Source organism: Cydia pomonella, chromosome 3 (assembly GCF_033807575.1).
Source record: "Cydia pomonella isolate Wapato2018A chromosome 3, ilCydPomo1, whole genome shotgun sequence".
Classification (NCBI taxonomy): domain Eukaryota; kingdom Metazoa; phylum Arthropoda; class Insecta; order Lepidoptera; family Tortricidae; genus Cydia; species Cydia pomonella.
In genome coordinates, this window is record NC_084705.1 from 27,702,935 (window position 1) to 27,718,812 (window position 15,878).

The 15,878-nt window shown below is 36.6% G+C and overlaps 2 protein-coding genes across 3 annotated transcripts in view; one reads left to right on the top strand and one right to left on the bottom strand.

The window, feature by feature from the left end:
* Positions 1-15,878, bottom strand: part of LOC133516462 (protein Wnt-5b-like) — a 106,986-nt gene that overhangs the window by 76,708 nt on the left and 14,400 nt on the right. The window lies entirely within an intron of this gene.
* On the top strand, positions 11,499-15,857 carry LOC133515982 (uncharacterized). Its single transcript, XM_061848635.1, has 4 exons — positions 11,499-11,916; positions 12,445-12,539; positions 14,047-14,148; positions 14,945-15,857. Exons 1-4 carry the CDS (start codon positions 11,715-11,717, stop codon positions 15,062-15,064), a joined length of 519 nt encoding a protein of 172 aa, XP_061704619.1. The 5' UTR covers positions 11,499-11,714; the 3' UTR covers positions 15,065-15,857.

Below are 15,878 nucleotides of genomic sequence, written 5' to 3' on the forward strand. Positions count from 1 at the left end.
GGCTCCCGGTATCCGTGTTACACGCCGAAACGGATACCCGTGTTCTTAAGCCCGGCGGTGCTAAGAACACGGTTTAAACGGAACCGCCGGGATCCGGATCCGTCTCCAAGAACCGTTCCCAAGAAACGTTTCTCAGATACGTATCTCCGTTTAAACGTGTACTTAAGACCGGCCCGAACGGATCCGAAACAGTTTGAGCCAATGCTTACAAGGTCTACTATTGAATGTTGACTTCAGATGAACTTGTTAGGCGTACAATTTTTTTTAATTGTTTCTAACTGGGTGGATATTACATATTTAGCCAACTATACTATATATAAATCGAAGTAGGTGTCCCTATTCTATATTGTCTATTATTTTTAAGTTTAAACCTATTCGGCCCTAGTTTAGAATCTTATTTTTTTAGTATTATTGTTTTTAACCTAATATCATTACATATTATATTTCAATGAAAGAAACACATTTTATATATACTGGTGTAATAGTTTCGTGAAGAATATGTATTCAGACAAATACTACCTATATTAGTTAAAAATAACAGTTAAGAAAATAATTATTAATTACTTTGTGGTTATTTTTATCAATTTACTGCTATGCGAAAACAACAAATTTGCCAATGATGCAAAAAAAATACACACACAAGCGGCATTCGAAACGAAGAATTTCACGCGATAACCTTAAAGACTCATGCTACCTTTCTTACCTTTCGATTATATTGTTTAATACATTAAGATAGATCTCAAAATTGGCAATCATTCATATTCACTTGGGACACTTTTACAGTTTGCCGCCCGGTGGCGTTCCATTCACTAGATTCTTAGAACGTATTGTTTTTCGAAGACCCTATTGTACGATATCACCAAAACAAATAGGTTCCCAAACAGTTATCAGAACTGTCACAACCAATTATGAGCTTTATGTCCTTGTAATAAGGTAAACATATCTGCATATATTAAAATTGTACCAGATGCAGCGGCAAAAATTAAAGTAAATGTATCCCATTGTTTTGTAGCCGCACCACACTAAAAGGCATTTTTCTATGACGAGAGTGAGAGCTACAAGATGTTATTACTTAGGTATATATATTTGATTGTAATTTGTTTTCAAATTAATCTTAATACTAGCATTTGATTGTTTTTTAATAATTGTTTTAAGATATTGCATTTTTTAATTTTTACGAATATCATTTTGATTTCAATTTTATTGTGTAATCATTTAAATAAGTAGTCTACTCGTAGTCGTAGTAATGATTTTTTTTTTTTTATTAAACTTCCAAACTTTGTGTTCTAAGATATTATATTTTTTACATTTATATTTCATATTGACCGAATGTATATTCAAGAAAACTCACACATACATTGTAATATGATTGACAATTGATTGAATTTTTACCACATAGGTACCCCAATAGGACTTATATCTACAGATTATTAAAAATATAACTGTTTAAAATGTTCAGTTGGTAAAAAGAATACCAGATCAAGCACTTGGCAGATTTTATCGTGTACAGTCTTTATTGATTTTATTTTTTATTACTAGCACTTTATATTTATTGCTATCAAGTTATATAATAAACAATAAAGTTTTAGTATTTGAACTTTTATATAAAATACTACTATGGTAGCACTATACAGTATTTCTAATTTTCTACTCGTACTTATTGCAACTTAAAACATTGCAAGCAAAAACTAACAGAGGACCTACCGCGAACCACGTTCGTCGTGTTGCCTCTCTGTCGCACTTATAAAATTTTACGTAAGTGTGACGGGGCGGCAACACGTCGAACGTGGTTCGCGGTAGGCCCTCTGCTCAGAAAACGGTTTTGCAAATAAACCGTTTATTGAATTTCGGCTCTATGAACCACGGAATAAGGTTAAATATGGCATAAACGTCATGAATCTTTTGTCTAATAATTTGTAGCTCTTACGTACGCCGGTCCGTTCCTTTGCTACTCGTCAAGGACGTTTCCGGAGCCACGGGTAAATAAGATCCGTTTCTTCGAATACCCGTTTATCCGTGGAAACGGCTCTTAATTACACGTTTCTTAATTACACGTGTGGAACGGGCCAGAAAACCGTTTACTTATTATTCGGAAACGGGTATTCGGAACGTGTAAACGAAACACGGATCCGACCGCGAGCCCTACTTGAGACCCAACTAGTCAACATAGAGATGTGTATGTTTTATTTTAACCACTCTGTTTTTTACCTATTTTCACTCAAAGCTAACTTTTCTCTCAGTTTTGTAAAAGTCAGTTCATATTACGACATTCATGAGTAACCATTCACCTGTAACTCCTCTGGAGTTGCAGGTGTACATAGGCTACGGAGACTGCTTACCATCAGGCGGGCCGTATGCTTGTTTGCCACCGACGTAGTATAAAATAATAATAATAATAAACGACCGGTATAATTTTCTTGTAATCATTTTGTAGCTACCTACTTACTTAATCCTGTTTTTTATTCCAGATACTAGAATGACAGTTCAATTAGTCAATTTATTACCCAATCATGCTTTTCTACCAATAGCTGGGGAGCCGGCGATGCTAATTGTTTAGTTACTCGAGCGTCGTAGAGACCTATTGGAATCGAAAGATTAGATCATAGGAAGACCAAAAGGTTATATAAACTTTTATTTTCCAGCGAGCAGGAAAGCGTCTGCAGATTTTTGAAGGGGTTGGTGGAAGGTGAATCGTTAAATAGATTGTGGATTAGGTCATTATGGTTAGAGTTATTGCTATATTTTTTCTATAACTTATTAATTTTACGCATTATTTGTACGCATTTCCTTAATCTGACTATCACAAGTTCGACGCCCGATTTTCACATTGTAAGTATTGTAACCGTTAGATTATGAGAATGCGTACAAACGATTGTCAGATTTAGTAATAGCACAATTATAGCATTAATTTGGACTATAATTACCAAATCGGAACTCTGCTTTACGATTTGTTGAACGAATCAACATAGACGGCGGTGGACTCCACGGGGTAGTAAGATATCACTCATATCTTAATCTGACGCGCTCGAGTAATTACAAAAAATCCCCTGTTGGGTTCCCCAACCACAATTTTGTACAAAAACATAAATCATTCGGACAATTTTATTCTGCTATCACCTGTGGCTTTCCATCAGAGGAGGAATTATGTTTCATGGTCATAAAGACCCTTCTCTAATAGAAAGCCACATTTTAGTACCTGGAATTAAAAAGCCAATCTTCCAAACGTTTTTTATACTATATGTTTTAACATCTCTACACATATACAATCGTTATGTCTTTGAGCCAGCTATAATGGCCTGTAATAGTATTTAAGTAGTCCTAATGAGGGATTTTACGTCAAAAGAGTGTCGGGTTCCGATCCCGACCGGTTTCGATTCCCCTTCTATTACCCACAACGTTTCTGCTATGATCTTTTTTCAAACGGAAGAAAGTTCAAAATGCATTGTTTTTTAAGTGTTTTGATAATAAATACGAATAATGGTATTCTGATAATGAATGGGTCTAAGATAAGATGAGTAATTAACTGCTTAATGTTTATGCGATCCTGTACATACGGCTTATTTTGTTATTGACTTCATTCATCACCGTCCTCGTAGTTTAAGAACCTTAGTCCTAGTGGTTTAACATTAAGTACAGTACCCCTAGTGTAAATATTTTCGACAGCGAAACGTGACGTACGCGTTTGCGTTAAGTGTCATTTTGTATGAGATTTTTAACTTTCCAAGACGTCCCGCTTGGCGCGCTGTTCAAAAACCCATACAAAATAAGACTTAACGCAAACGCGTACTTCCGGTTCGCTATCGACTAAATTTACACTAGAGGTACAGGTTTCAAAGGGTGTGATACCTATACAATAAGTAAATAATCGGCCGATTTTAATTTTGTTGACGATTTTTTTTCATCAGATTTTGATAAAATGGTAACTTTGAAAAAGCTTATTCGAGGTGGAATAAACACGAAATACCAGTTTGAGAAAAAAAATCCGTTGAGTTAAATATGATAATTCTAATGAATTCATAGATCACAAACTATGATTATTTGGATCGTCAACCAAAATAGTCATCGTTGAACGGTTGAACTAAAAACATTTTAGTGTTATTTGTGATAATCCGATAATAGACGATAATTTAATACGTAATTCAATCTCAATCAATAATTAATTATCAAAAAACGACGACGTTGACGTTATCAGACACTGTTAATCATTTTAATCACTTTTTCGTGTCATTCTTTAAAATAACCTTAAATTTTAAACAAATGTTTAAAACTTTTCTAAAATAGTATGCAAGGCGCGGGTTTTTTACTTTTAATTTTGTCTGTGGTCAAGAATAGTGCTGTGCCCATCGCGCCAGATTTAAAAAGTGAAGATGTGTTCAAAATTAAGCCGGATTTTATTCATAACGATGACAGCCTTTCTTTGAGTGGCGTCCTTTTTAAAACTGTTATGAGATACTACTGCTTGCCTTCTATTCTTTATAATAGTAAGTCATAATCAAAGTTTTTTTTAAGTTTATTTATTGCTTTTTACCGAATCTAGAGGAACGAACTGTTAAAATTTACAGATATAGTCTGGCAAATCAAATTTGACATTAAATAAGAACTAAAAAACTATACCTATCCCTTTTTTGCGAGTACTAGCGTAAGACAAAGGCAGTATAATTTTCTCTCTGTCTATGTTTGAAAACCTTGAAATCAGACAGTCCGTGGCCAAACTATAGTTTTTTGTTCGGCAACATAACAACTCTAGACAGATTTGCTTTGTTATTTTCACAGTCAGCAAAACTATTAGCCTAGCACACCTGCATACATATATGTATGCAGGGGTGCTCAGGAGTGTCAGTCTGTATTTCGGGGGTCTAATATAAACCGTCAATATACCGTTGAATTACGTATGCACTTATTTTTGTCTCTTTCTTTTTGCTAATGACGTGAAAGGGACAAAGACATCCAAATATTTCGAACATGTAGTAGGCCCCGCACGTTGAAATGACATTCGAATATAGAGGTCACTTGAATGTTATTTTGTCTCACTCAGTGAGCAAAATGCGATTTTGCTCACTGTTTTGAAGCAGCAAATTACCCTTGTTCCAGCTGCTGACGTGAAAAAGTATTTTTTACATTTCAAATATTGTTAACGATGTGATATACTTTCCGTGAAACGAAAACGATTATCAGGCCCAAAATCGGGACTGTTTTCGGGCCCGAAATCGGGAAGAATGGATGTAAGAGGCGCTTAATAGACCTAGAAAATATAGTTATAAAAAATTACGCGTACATGAAATCTTCGATTTTTATTAATTTGTGTTTAATTTATCTTCATTTGTTTTAATGAAAATCAGAGTCGACCGGACAAATCCGGTCCTATTTCTCTTTACCTTAAGATATTACAAAATTTTGCCAACAACCCTAACATTAATAATTTCCCTTCAGGCTCCTCTATTATTTTATATGGGTCCAACGGATGGACGTTTCCAGAACAGGACGTCAATTTAACGTTGACGTACCCCACTTCGGATGTAAGTACATATTTGTTTACATAAAAATTTTAAAGTGTATGTATTACCTGTTGATTGGGAAAGTTAAGGCGACATTGGGATTGGGATTGCAGCAGCGTTAGTCCCTCGGCCCCGTAGTCAGCGTGCCAATCGTTAACGCTCCGTAGCGTATCGTATACATCTCTCTCTATCACTCTTCCCTATTAGTGCGACATTGACAGTTGCGTTTCGTTCGCCACGAAGCGTTCACGATTGGCACGTTGGCTACGCGGGCAGACCACGGAGCGTAAGAATAAGCGTCGCGTAAGCGTATCGAAAAAACATTACGAGTACGAGACGCGTAGATTTCTTGGCACCAAGCGTCGCGTAGGCGTCGCGTAAGCGTGATCATTTTATAAGTGAAATCTCATTAGTTGAAATCATGTAGTCGCTGGAGTCAGATATCATCGGCGGATGTATCTACGATCTTACTATCTCGTCGGATGAAGATTTGTTTTATTGTTTGATTATGTCAGAAGTTTTGTTTTTTACGCGTGTATCGTGTCGTAATATCAAATATCAAATATATCAAATATCAAATATCAAATATCAAACATTTATTCAGCAAATAGGCCACAGGGGCACTTTTACATGTCCATTTTTACAAACAATAAATTAAAAAAAAAAAAACAATTACAAATATCGAATCTATGAAATAATAAATACTTTATTAGAGATGTATACTGTCTCTAAATGTCAAATTACACAAAAAAACTATGATAAAAAAATAATACCATAAAATACTAAAATTCTTTAGAGATGTATAAGTCTCTAAGTGTCAGAGATAAAATATAAAAATATATATTAAATTATCCTTAGAGATGTAGAGGGTCGCCAAGGCTTGAATTCTTATATAAATAATTAAAAGACAAAAAAATTAAAACAGACAAGAACCGAATGAAGTGTCTCACGTTAATGTCACTCAAAAGTAAAGTTACATACTTTAACATAACCTGTACCCCGCGTAAGCTTAAACAGACCGGTCTCCACAAACAGCACCCGTTCACGAGTATGACGTGTATCTCAGCCATCGCCTCCCTCAACCTTCATTCGGGAAAGTGGCGACCCGATCAACGACGCCACCGTAAGTAAAGACTTTTAAGCGAGCATGACATGTTCAAGCTGCCGGGTTGTATTAATATAAATATAATAAAAAAAATTGTGAGATACAACATTTGTGTAATGACGACAGCACTGCAATCTCATACGCTACGTTATGACGACGCTTTGTGTGACGCGTATTTAGAGATGGGTAGGGGTGAGTAAATACTGAGTACTGGTGAGAGAAAAAGATTTAAGAACTAAATTGTTTTTTATTGAAGAGTGTTGACGTATATTAACAATATTTACATACATACATACATACATACATATAATCACGCCTATTTCCCGGAGGGGTAGGCAGAGACCACGGATTTCGCTTCCTTCACTTTCATGACATTCCTCATACACGCTCGTCGGTTTAGGGTGCTCTTGACCTGGCCTTTCTTCAGGATTTCCCCGATTTGATCAGAGAAAGTCCGCCGAGGTCTACCCCTTCCAGCTCCCTCTTCTACTTCTCCCTTATACACTCTCTTTGTTAACCTTCTTTCACTCATTCTTTCCACGTGTCCAAACCATCTCAACATACCTTTCTCAATTTTTGTCACTACATCTACACAATATTAACATAATAATTAATCATCAATGAGAGGCCATTTGTGATAATGCGTAGCGTAGTTAACAATTTTGTTATTAATATGAAGGTATTTACATTAATAATATGGGACATAAGTTCTATCGATGTTCTAGATAAATGCATGTCGCGCAAAAGTGCGTTACGCTGCACTTACGATCTTTTATTAAGGGTTTTTTAAAGAAAACTCAAAAATGGATCAACCGATCATGTTCAAAGTATTTTTGTTCAGTACTCTATTCTACGGCTAATCTGCCGATATTTTTCATATTTTTTTGAACCTAGGTTTAAAAGTTAAGGGGGATAAACATTATTTCGGCCTTTAGAAATGGGTTTTTCCAAAAGTATTCAATTTATCCAAAAAAGTTTTTAGAAACATTCAAGTTATTTTTTACGTTTGTGGTTTCTGATTCTTTTGTGACAATTAGTTACATGTATGGACCCCTTAAAAAAATATCTTACAATTTTAAGTACTTAATCAAGTAGCAGATTACAAAATACCACCTATATTTTAAATTTATATGCCCCTGTATAAATTGAGTAGATACTCAGTATTTAGTAAATACTATTTACTCAATATTTACTCGTGAGTATTTACTCACTACCCACCTCCACGCGTATTACGATTACTTACGCGTCTCTTACGCTTACGCACCGTGTGCCGAGGACCTTAAGGCTATTAGCGTTGACACGGGACCTTTAGGTCATTTGTAGTTACAACGGCGCCCTTAGCTACTGTTTTATATACTAAAGATAAGATAAGGATGAAGGAAGTTCAATGATACTTACATATATTTACAGTTCGGCTTATTAGCTCAAAGATTGTGTGACCAAGGGATGAAAGGCACCCATTTCTGTCGAGTGCGTTCGAGCGCCAATAGTCCGAACCGAAACGGAAATGGTGTTTTTCACCCGAGTGTCTTTCACTTTCACCGAACAAGCTAAGGCAAATTTGGAAAAAACGATCCAACGAGGGATCAGTAAAATTAGAACAATTTACCAATTGTTCCAGGCGGGGAAATAGATAATGTTTTTCATTTGTTCCCAACTAGTTTCTCATGGGCCCCTGAGGCGTCAGACATCAGTCCCTGAGGTGTGTTCTGATTTTTATAACAGGTTATCAATTTAATCTAGGTTTATTATGGTTCTGTTTATCAGGGTCAAAATGTATAATTTTTAAACCAGACACGTCAGTTTTGACACTGACAGATCGTAACCATAATATACCCAGATTAAATTGATAACCTGTTATTACAATCAGAAAACGCCTCCTTTTCTCTTTAAAGAAGAATGTTGCTGAGACATAGTTTTCAAATTGTGCGCCGCGCAAATTGTACCTTCATAAGCTTTCTTCCGGAAAGCACAGTTTTGACATTAGTTAGAGAAAAAGACACTAGGCATCATTAGTATTACAACATTTACAACACAATACAATTATGCAAGTTACAACACAACAGCCTAATATAATGTAATTTTCAGTCACAAATACGGCGAAACTTCGATAACGACCTGATAGCTGGTTATGAGGTTCTCTTGTTTACGGACAGCAGGCAATGCACGGGCTCCATAGCGTCGGGGGGTATAATGCAGGTAATACTTCTTACAACATGCCTTGTATCGGACGACATGTCCAATGCCGGATTTAGAGATCTGGAGGCCTCGGGCAATAAAGTTGTTGTTGTTCAGAAATACGGCGAAACTTCGATAACGAACTTCGAAACATTGAACCTACGAGGTTCTCTTGTTCACGGACAGCAGGCAATGCACGAGCTCCATAGCGTCGGGGGGGGGGGGGGGGATAATGCAGGTAATACTTCTAACAACATGCTTTGTATCGGACGACGTGTCTTGTTGTTGACTTGATATTGTTCAGAAATACGGCGAAACTTCGATAACGACCTGATCGCTGGTTACGAGGTTCTCTTGTTCACGGACAGCAAGCAATGCACAGGCTCCATAGCGTCGAAGGGCATAATACAGGTAGGTATACCGTTTTACAACATGTCTTGTACCGCACGACTTGTTTTGTTGTTGACTTGGTGTTGTTAAGAAATACGGCAACACTTCGATAACGACCTCATAGGTAGGTGGTTACGATGTTTTCTAGTTCACGGACAGCAGGCAATGCACGGGTTCCATAGGTACATCATCATCATTATTTAAGAGCATGGCTCTTGTCGGTGGAGTAGACGCCAGTTTTCGCGGTCCTCGGCCAAGTTCTTTAGGTCCCTGTAAGACACGACATTTGCTTTTCCTTTTAGTTGTTGCGTGTAACTTGCTCGTGGTTTTCCTCTTCCTCTTCTACCTTCGAACATCGGCGATCACTAGTCTGGCAATTTGTCTGCTCGTTTGCTTCCTATGTCATAAAGAAACGTAACAATTTTTTTTTGGTGTTTCAGAACAACATAACCCTAAATTTCGCCATCAGTGGCATAACGACGTTGTCCTACGAGTTCTGGCTGTACGGGCTTCCCGGCGAACTGACGGGGGTCGGGGGTGGGATGGCCCACCAGAAATATAACCTCTTGTGTTAATGTTCATAAATTACGTTTAAAAAGTAAAATGTATTTTTTATTGAGCGCCTAAAGACATTCTCTGACCATATAAAAGGAGATAGGGATATCAAATACAAATAACCTCTTAAGGGGCCCATTGATTACCAGTTCGCCGGACGATATAGACCTGTCAGTTATTCGCGATTGTCAGCTTTTGCGAATAACTGACAGGCCGATATCGCGTATATAGATAGACGATACAGTGGGCCCCTTTAAAGTCACATTATTCTAACCTTGTACAGTCAAGGTATTAAATATCGATACGGACAAAGTGCCAAAAATATGTACACATTACTTTAATTAATAGACTAGACAATAAGGTCGTGTATACATATTTTGGCACTTTGTCCGTGTCGATATTTTATTACCCTGTCTGTACAGCTCAATGCATTCTGTACGGGTCCCTTGCTATTGCTATACGAAATTTAAAGCTATGGTCACAAAGACACTGCGAAAACTAGTTTTCACTGACGCCTTATGTAAAACTAGTTTTAACTAGGCAATAGTTATTTGTACAACAAGAGAGCAAAGTTTGATATTTCTTCGAGTGCTTGTTTTGAGTCCCGTGCAAGCGAAAGATTCTATAATAGATTCACGAGCGTAGCGAGTGAATCTAATTTAGAATCTTGAGCGTAGTAAGGGACTTAAAAGCGCACGAGATGTAAATAACTTTGATCTCGTGTAGTACACAAAATTTTTCACGTCAGTCAGCCATCAAGAAATACAACCTGAAAAAATGTAATCCGTCTTCATCACTATTTCACTCATGTTTTCTGAAGGTATTCTAACAATTAACTTTAATTACCCCAATAAAACAAAACGAAAGAAATTTCAATAAAATGATACGAAAATAATGAATTAACGAACATCAATTATTGACACTTCAATCGTCAACTTTTTTTTGTCAAAAAAAACTTTGCAAGATACGGTCCGAATTGCGGATACTACTATTTGTCAACTATAGTAGAGATCGTTAAAAGTCGTTAAGTAGAATTATTTACTGCGTAACAATTGCGTAAATTTGTATAAGTATATTGTTTTGATTGAATAATAAAATACGTAAAATATGGTATTTTTATTAAATTTTAAACTTTTATTTCATTAATTAATTATTACGAATGAAGACTCGTAGGGTGTTTTGGAACGATGCGGTCTGACTTATTTCGGGGGTCTATTATAAATCGTCAATATATCGTTGAATTACGTATGCACTTTTTTGTCTCTTTCTTTTTGCTAATGACGTGAAAGGGACAAAGACAATAGAAGCAAAATGCGATTTTGCTCACTGTTTTTAAGCAGCAAATTACCCTTGTTCCAGCTGCTGACGTGAAAAATGCTTTTCCATCGAGGTGATACGGAAAACTGGAAAACTGGTTTTAGCAACGGGTTTTTACGGCAACATAGGTATATCACGCCGTCTTGAAGGATGGAAAATGCATTAATGTATTGTAGATACATATATACTTGCTGTATCAGACTGGTTGCATGTTTATTTCAAATTGGATGTTAAAAAAAACTTTAAATTGAATAACTTCGAAGTCTTGAATTTATTTAAAATTTCAAACTTCCAGATTTTGTATTTCTTATCATTTCCAATATTTCCATGTAATTTTTAGTGTCCAATTTATTGTGTTAAAATGCTCATAGTTTTGTATAGAGACCTATCTCTTAGAGATATTTTACTCACCACGTTTTAACATTGACGATCTCGCTCGCACTGATGCATTGGTGCGATAGAAAGAATGCGATCGAGTTCACACAGACACTAACGTAAATGTCGAATGCCAAATCTTGGTACGGCTACAGACCTGCCATTTAATTCTTTCTTTATCATGTCAAGCTAATTATACACGAAAATTTATTATCACACAATTCTATCCAGTTATAATCAATCATATCTCTCCACTGATTTGAGCAACACACCAATGTAATTTATGATCCATAAATATTATGCGAGCGAAGCGTTTAATGTTTCTACTGTTGTGTTATTTAAGTGATACAAGCGCCGTATTATATAACAATAAATTAGACAGTGAATATATAGAAATACAACCTCTCGAAGAAGCAAATTACTCGAATCCGATATTAGTGAGTGGTATAATATATAGGACATTTAAGAAATATTATTGTGAGGTGTTCAAGGATTTTGAAAGTAAGTAAATTTGCCTATTTAACTTGTTAGTTTGCAAGTAAATTATGGACGTAAGTTTTTTACTTTTATTTGTTTTAGATATGTACTGCATTTTTAACTTCATAACTTCCATGTTTTTAAATTTCTTTTCTATATCATGTGTATTTGCATGTCCCTATAGAGATTGCCAAGACTGAAGCGCCAGGCAAGGCACTCAAGTCTTTTTAGCACAGAGAAATAAATGAGCTTAGAGTACACACTCCATATTACTGGTTATTAGCCCAAAAGCTTGACGTATAGAAGGCAAAACGACTATGGGGACCACACTAACAAACGGACATATATATATAGTGCAAGTTAATAAATAAAACCTTGTAAACAGGTGACAGTCGCCTTTGTAAATATTGCCATTGCATCGCTTCTGTCGCACGTTGTAAATGCGACAAGTGGCAACATACCGCGATTCAGTCGCGCGATGGAATCGCTGCAAAAAGTCGCCGTTTGCGATCTTCCTAAAATTATGATTATGATAAAGTTGTGACGTCCTAGATAGGCGGACGCTGCTGCGTGGGAGCAAAGCCTGGACGTTTCCCCGCCAAGACGTAAACCTCACACTGGCGTACCCTTCCGCCGAACACGCCGATGTAAGTCAACAATCAACATCTATAGATAAACCAGTGTAAATACTTACATACATAATTAATTAAACGAAAGTGGGTTTCATATTCTCCACTTTTCCACATAAAGAGAATCTGCCTTAAAAAGAGATTGACGAAAAACCTTGCATGTTCAATTGTTATCTCTATGTTGGTTTATTTTTCCCCAAAGGTCTACAGTATTTTTTTTTGTGCAGAATTTAATAAGCATTAATGTTACCTACTATCATATTTTAATAGAATGAGTAGATTCAGAGTACATAGACATAATTTAAAGAATAATTGTAGAAATAGGTTTTTACCGTATTTTTATTACCTAATTGTAACAATCATTGCCATGTCGAAACATTTCTAATCATATTTTTAGACATAATATAAATAGAATATTATCAGTTAAGCTAGAAATAAAATGACTTGTGCTAACTTCAATGATAGTAAAAAAAACTCTTTTTACTTCAGAAATCTCTAAACAAGGTGTTTGAAGTATCTAGAAATATTAACATATTAATTGTGTGGCAAATGAAAAATTATATTAAATTCGAACAGCAACGCTCCGTGACTCGTCAGTAAAGTACGAAACGACTCCATTTCGAGGGTTCACCATAGAGTAGCGGCGCGCAGAGAGATCGCATGTTTTTGCAATTATATGAGGCAGACTTTTGCATGCAAATTCACTCGCGTTAAATTTAGGAATTGTATTTTCATTTAGAGTGTATTTTAACTTTATCGACTAATTGTCTAATACATAACGTATAAAGTAATTTCAATATCTTCAACGACAGAAAATATTACGTAAGTATTTGAAGAATCAAGTCAGTTCACATTCAAACAAAAAACAAACTTTATTTTAAATATATGCCAGCCCAAAGTTAACACTTATCAATAATCCTAGAACAATATTATGTGAATTATAAGAATTTAATGTATTTTAAAGAATTTATTTATTTCATGAATTTGGCATTACAAGAGAAGCAGTACATTGATCCCCACACTAGGCTCAGCCTGTAACGTGGGAACCTCAGAGAAGTATCGAAATGGTGCGGTTCTTACTTTAACAGAATATATTATTGTACACCACAAAATAATAGAATAATGTGTAGAGAAAAAAATCCATGGTGGCGGTAGTTTTCCCGCGTTGTCCAAACAATCCAAACATCAGATGGTTTTCACTTCACATGAAAACAGGTCCTACCAAATATCAGAACTGTTTTAGAGATTTTGATCTTGTCCTATTTCGATTGAGCTTATATATGTATTGACCATTGTATCGTATTTATGCTTAGTTTACATATGTATATGTGCTTCCACTTTTAAGGCCTCGGTGTTGCTAGTATCAGAAATGTTTAGTAGCCAGACATTACTGACCCGACTATTCTACCCCCATCCTAGTAGGGAAAGTACTTATTAACTACTTAATTGTCTCTTTATAATAAATATGAGAGTGAAAAAAAAGAGGAGGACACATTACCTATTATTAATTAAGCTATTTTTTTAGCTACAAATAGAGGAAGACTACGTTATAACAGGTTACCAGGTGATATTGTTCACGGACGGCTTACGAGGCACCGCCTACATACACTCTGGAGGGATACTGGAGGTACAAACTACTAAAGCTAACTCTTTAAATGCCAAGAGACCGTGGTCTCCGATTGGCGCCGTGCACGGTGTACTACAGCCTAAAGTTTTATAGAAATAAATGCCTTCCCAATAGAAGTGATATATATATTTGCACTATTTTTACATATCACCTGGCGGTTATAAAAAAAAATCATTTATTTCAGACCTTGGTCCATACAGTGTTAGTTTTAGTTTTCCTCGCCACTTGTATACTCGTATGTCCCTAGTATTCAATAAATTTAATGAATATTATAGAATTAATTTAACACAGATAAACCCAGTACCACAGTAAGCTTAGTAAAGGGGTCCTCTGATTACCAGTTCGCCGGACGATATCGGCCTGTCAGTGATCCACGATTGTCAGCTTTGGCGAATAACTAGCAGGCCGATATCGTCCGGCGAACTGGTAATCAGTGGGCCCCTTTAGGCATGTGTTGTGAGCTCAGTAAGGCCATATTTTGTTGAACATACACGTAGTCAAATTGTTAGCTTTTAGCATTTGTTATCGACCTATTATGCCGATTCGAACGTGCACTGAAACAAACCGATATTAGAATGATATTGGAGTTGATTATTCGAGTCATTCGCCCGTTCATTTCGCTCACTATTAGAGCGAGTAAGACGCCCAGATGTATTAGTGTGAGCAAGACGCACGCATATGATTCCAATATCATTTTTCTATCGGTTTGATGTCAGTGTACGTTCGAATTGGTCTGTAGTTTTGATCCATACTGAAAACGCGACAGCCTGTGTTTACTAGCACATGTATCTTTCAGGACACAATAAGCCTGACCTTCATCAGTGAGGGTATAACGACCCTCTCGTACCAGTTTTGGCTGTATGGAACCCAGCGGAGCAGCATACCCGCGGAGGAATACAACTACGTCATGTGTTAGACGGGAAGCCGGAGGACTGTGGCGGAGATGAGGGGATATGAGGGCAAACGTGCGGGAATCAACCAATAGCAACGGTTGTAATCCAGCGTGGCAGTGGAGCGGAGAAGAGAAGTGGTAGCACTCAAATGCCAATCAAAGCTCCGTAGCGAACGAAACGCAACTGTCACTATCGCACTAATATGGAAGAGTGATAGAGAGACGATTGGCGCGTTGGCTAACGCGGGCTGACCGGCTAGCATGAGTTGCGTTCTCACCCGCGACTCCATACATCTAGCGCGATATCAAGTATGGAGTCATGGACTCGCGCGTGAGAACGCAACTCATGCTAGACAGTCTGATAGTTATAGTATTGCCAAGTCAGTGCACATTTACGCGGTTATCAGGCTGCGTAGACAAGATGCCAATTCCCGCTCCGTATCGTAACGTAGTTATCTCTATCACTCTTTCATATTAGTGCGACACAGACAGTTGCATTTCGTTCGCTACGGACCGTTAACGATTGGCATTTTGACTACGCAGCCAGGTTATCACACTATTAGCTAATCAGCACGCCGCTTCGGCGTGTAAGCGAGATGGCGCTACATATATAAGGCTGTCTTGCTCGTCATGACGTACGATGACCAATAAGGAGAGGGTTCTACGGGTTTAACGTGTTTTAAATATTTCACGTTATTTTTCAGGTAACTGATTTCATTGTGATAGTAAAAAAATAATATTGAGTTGTGATATTACAACCTTAGGTTAGTTAGGTGATTTGTCTGAATCGTCTTTTAATATAAACTTTTAAATGATACCTATCTTGCGTATTAATATA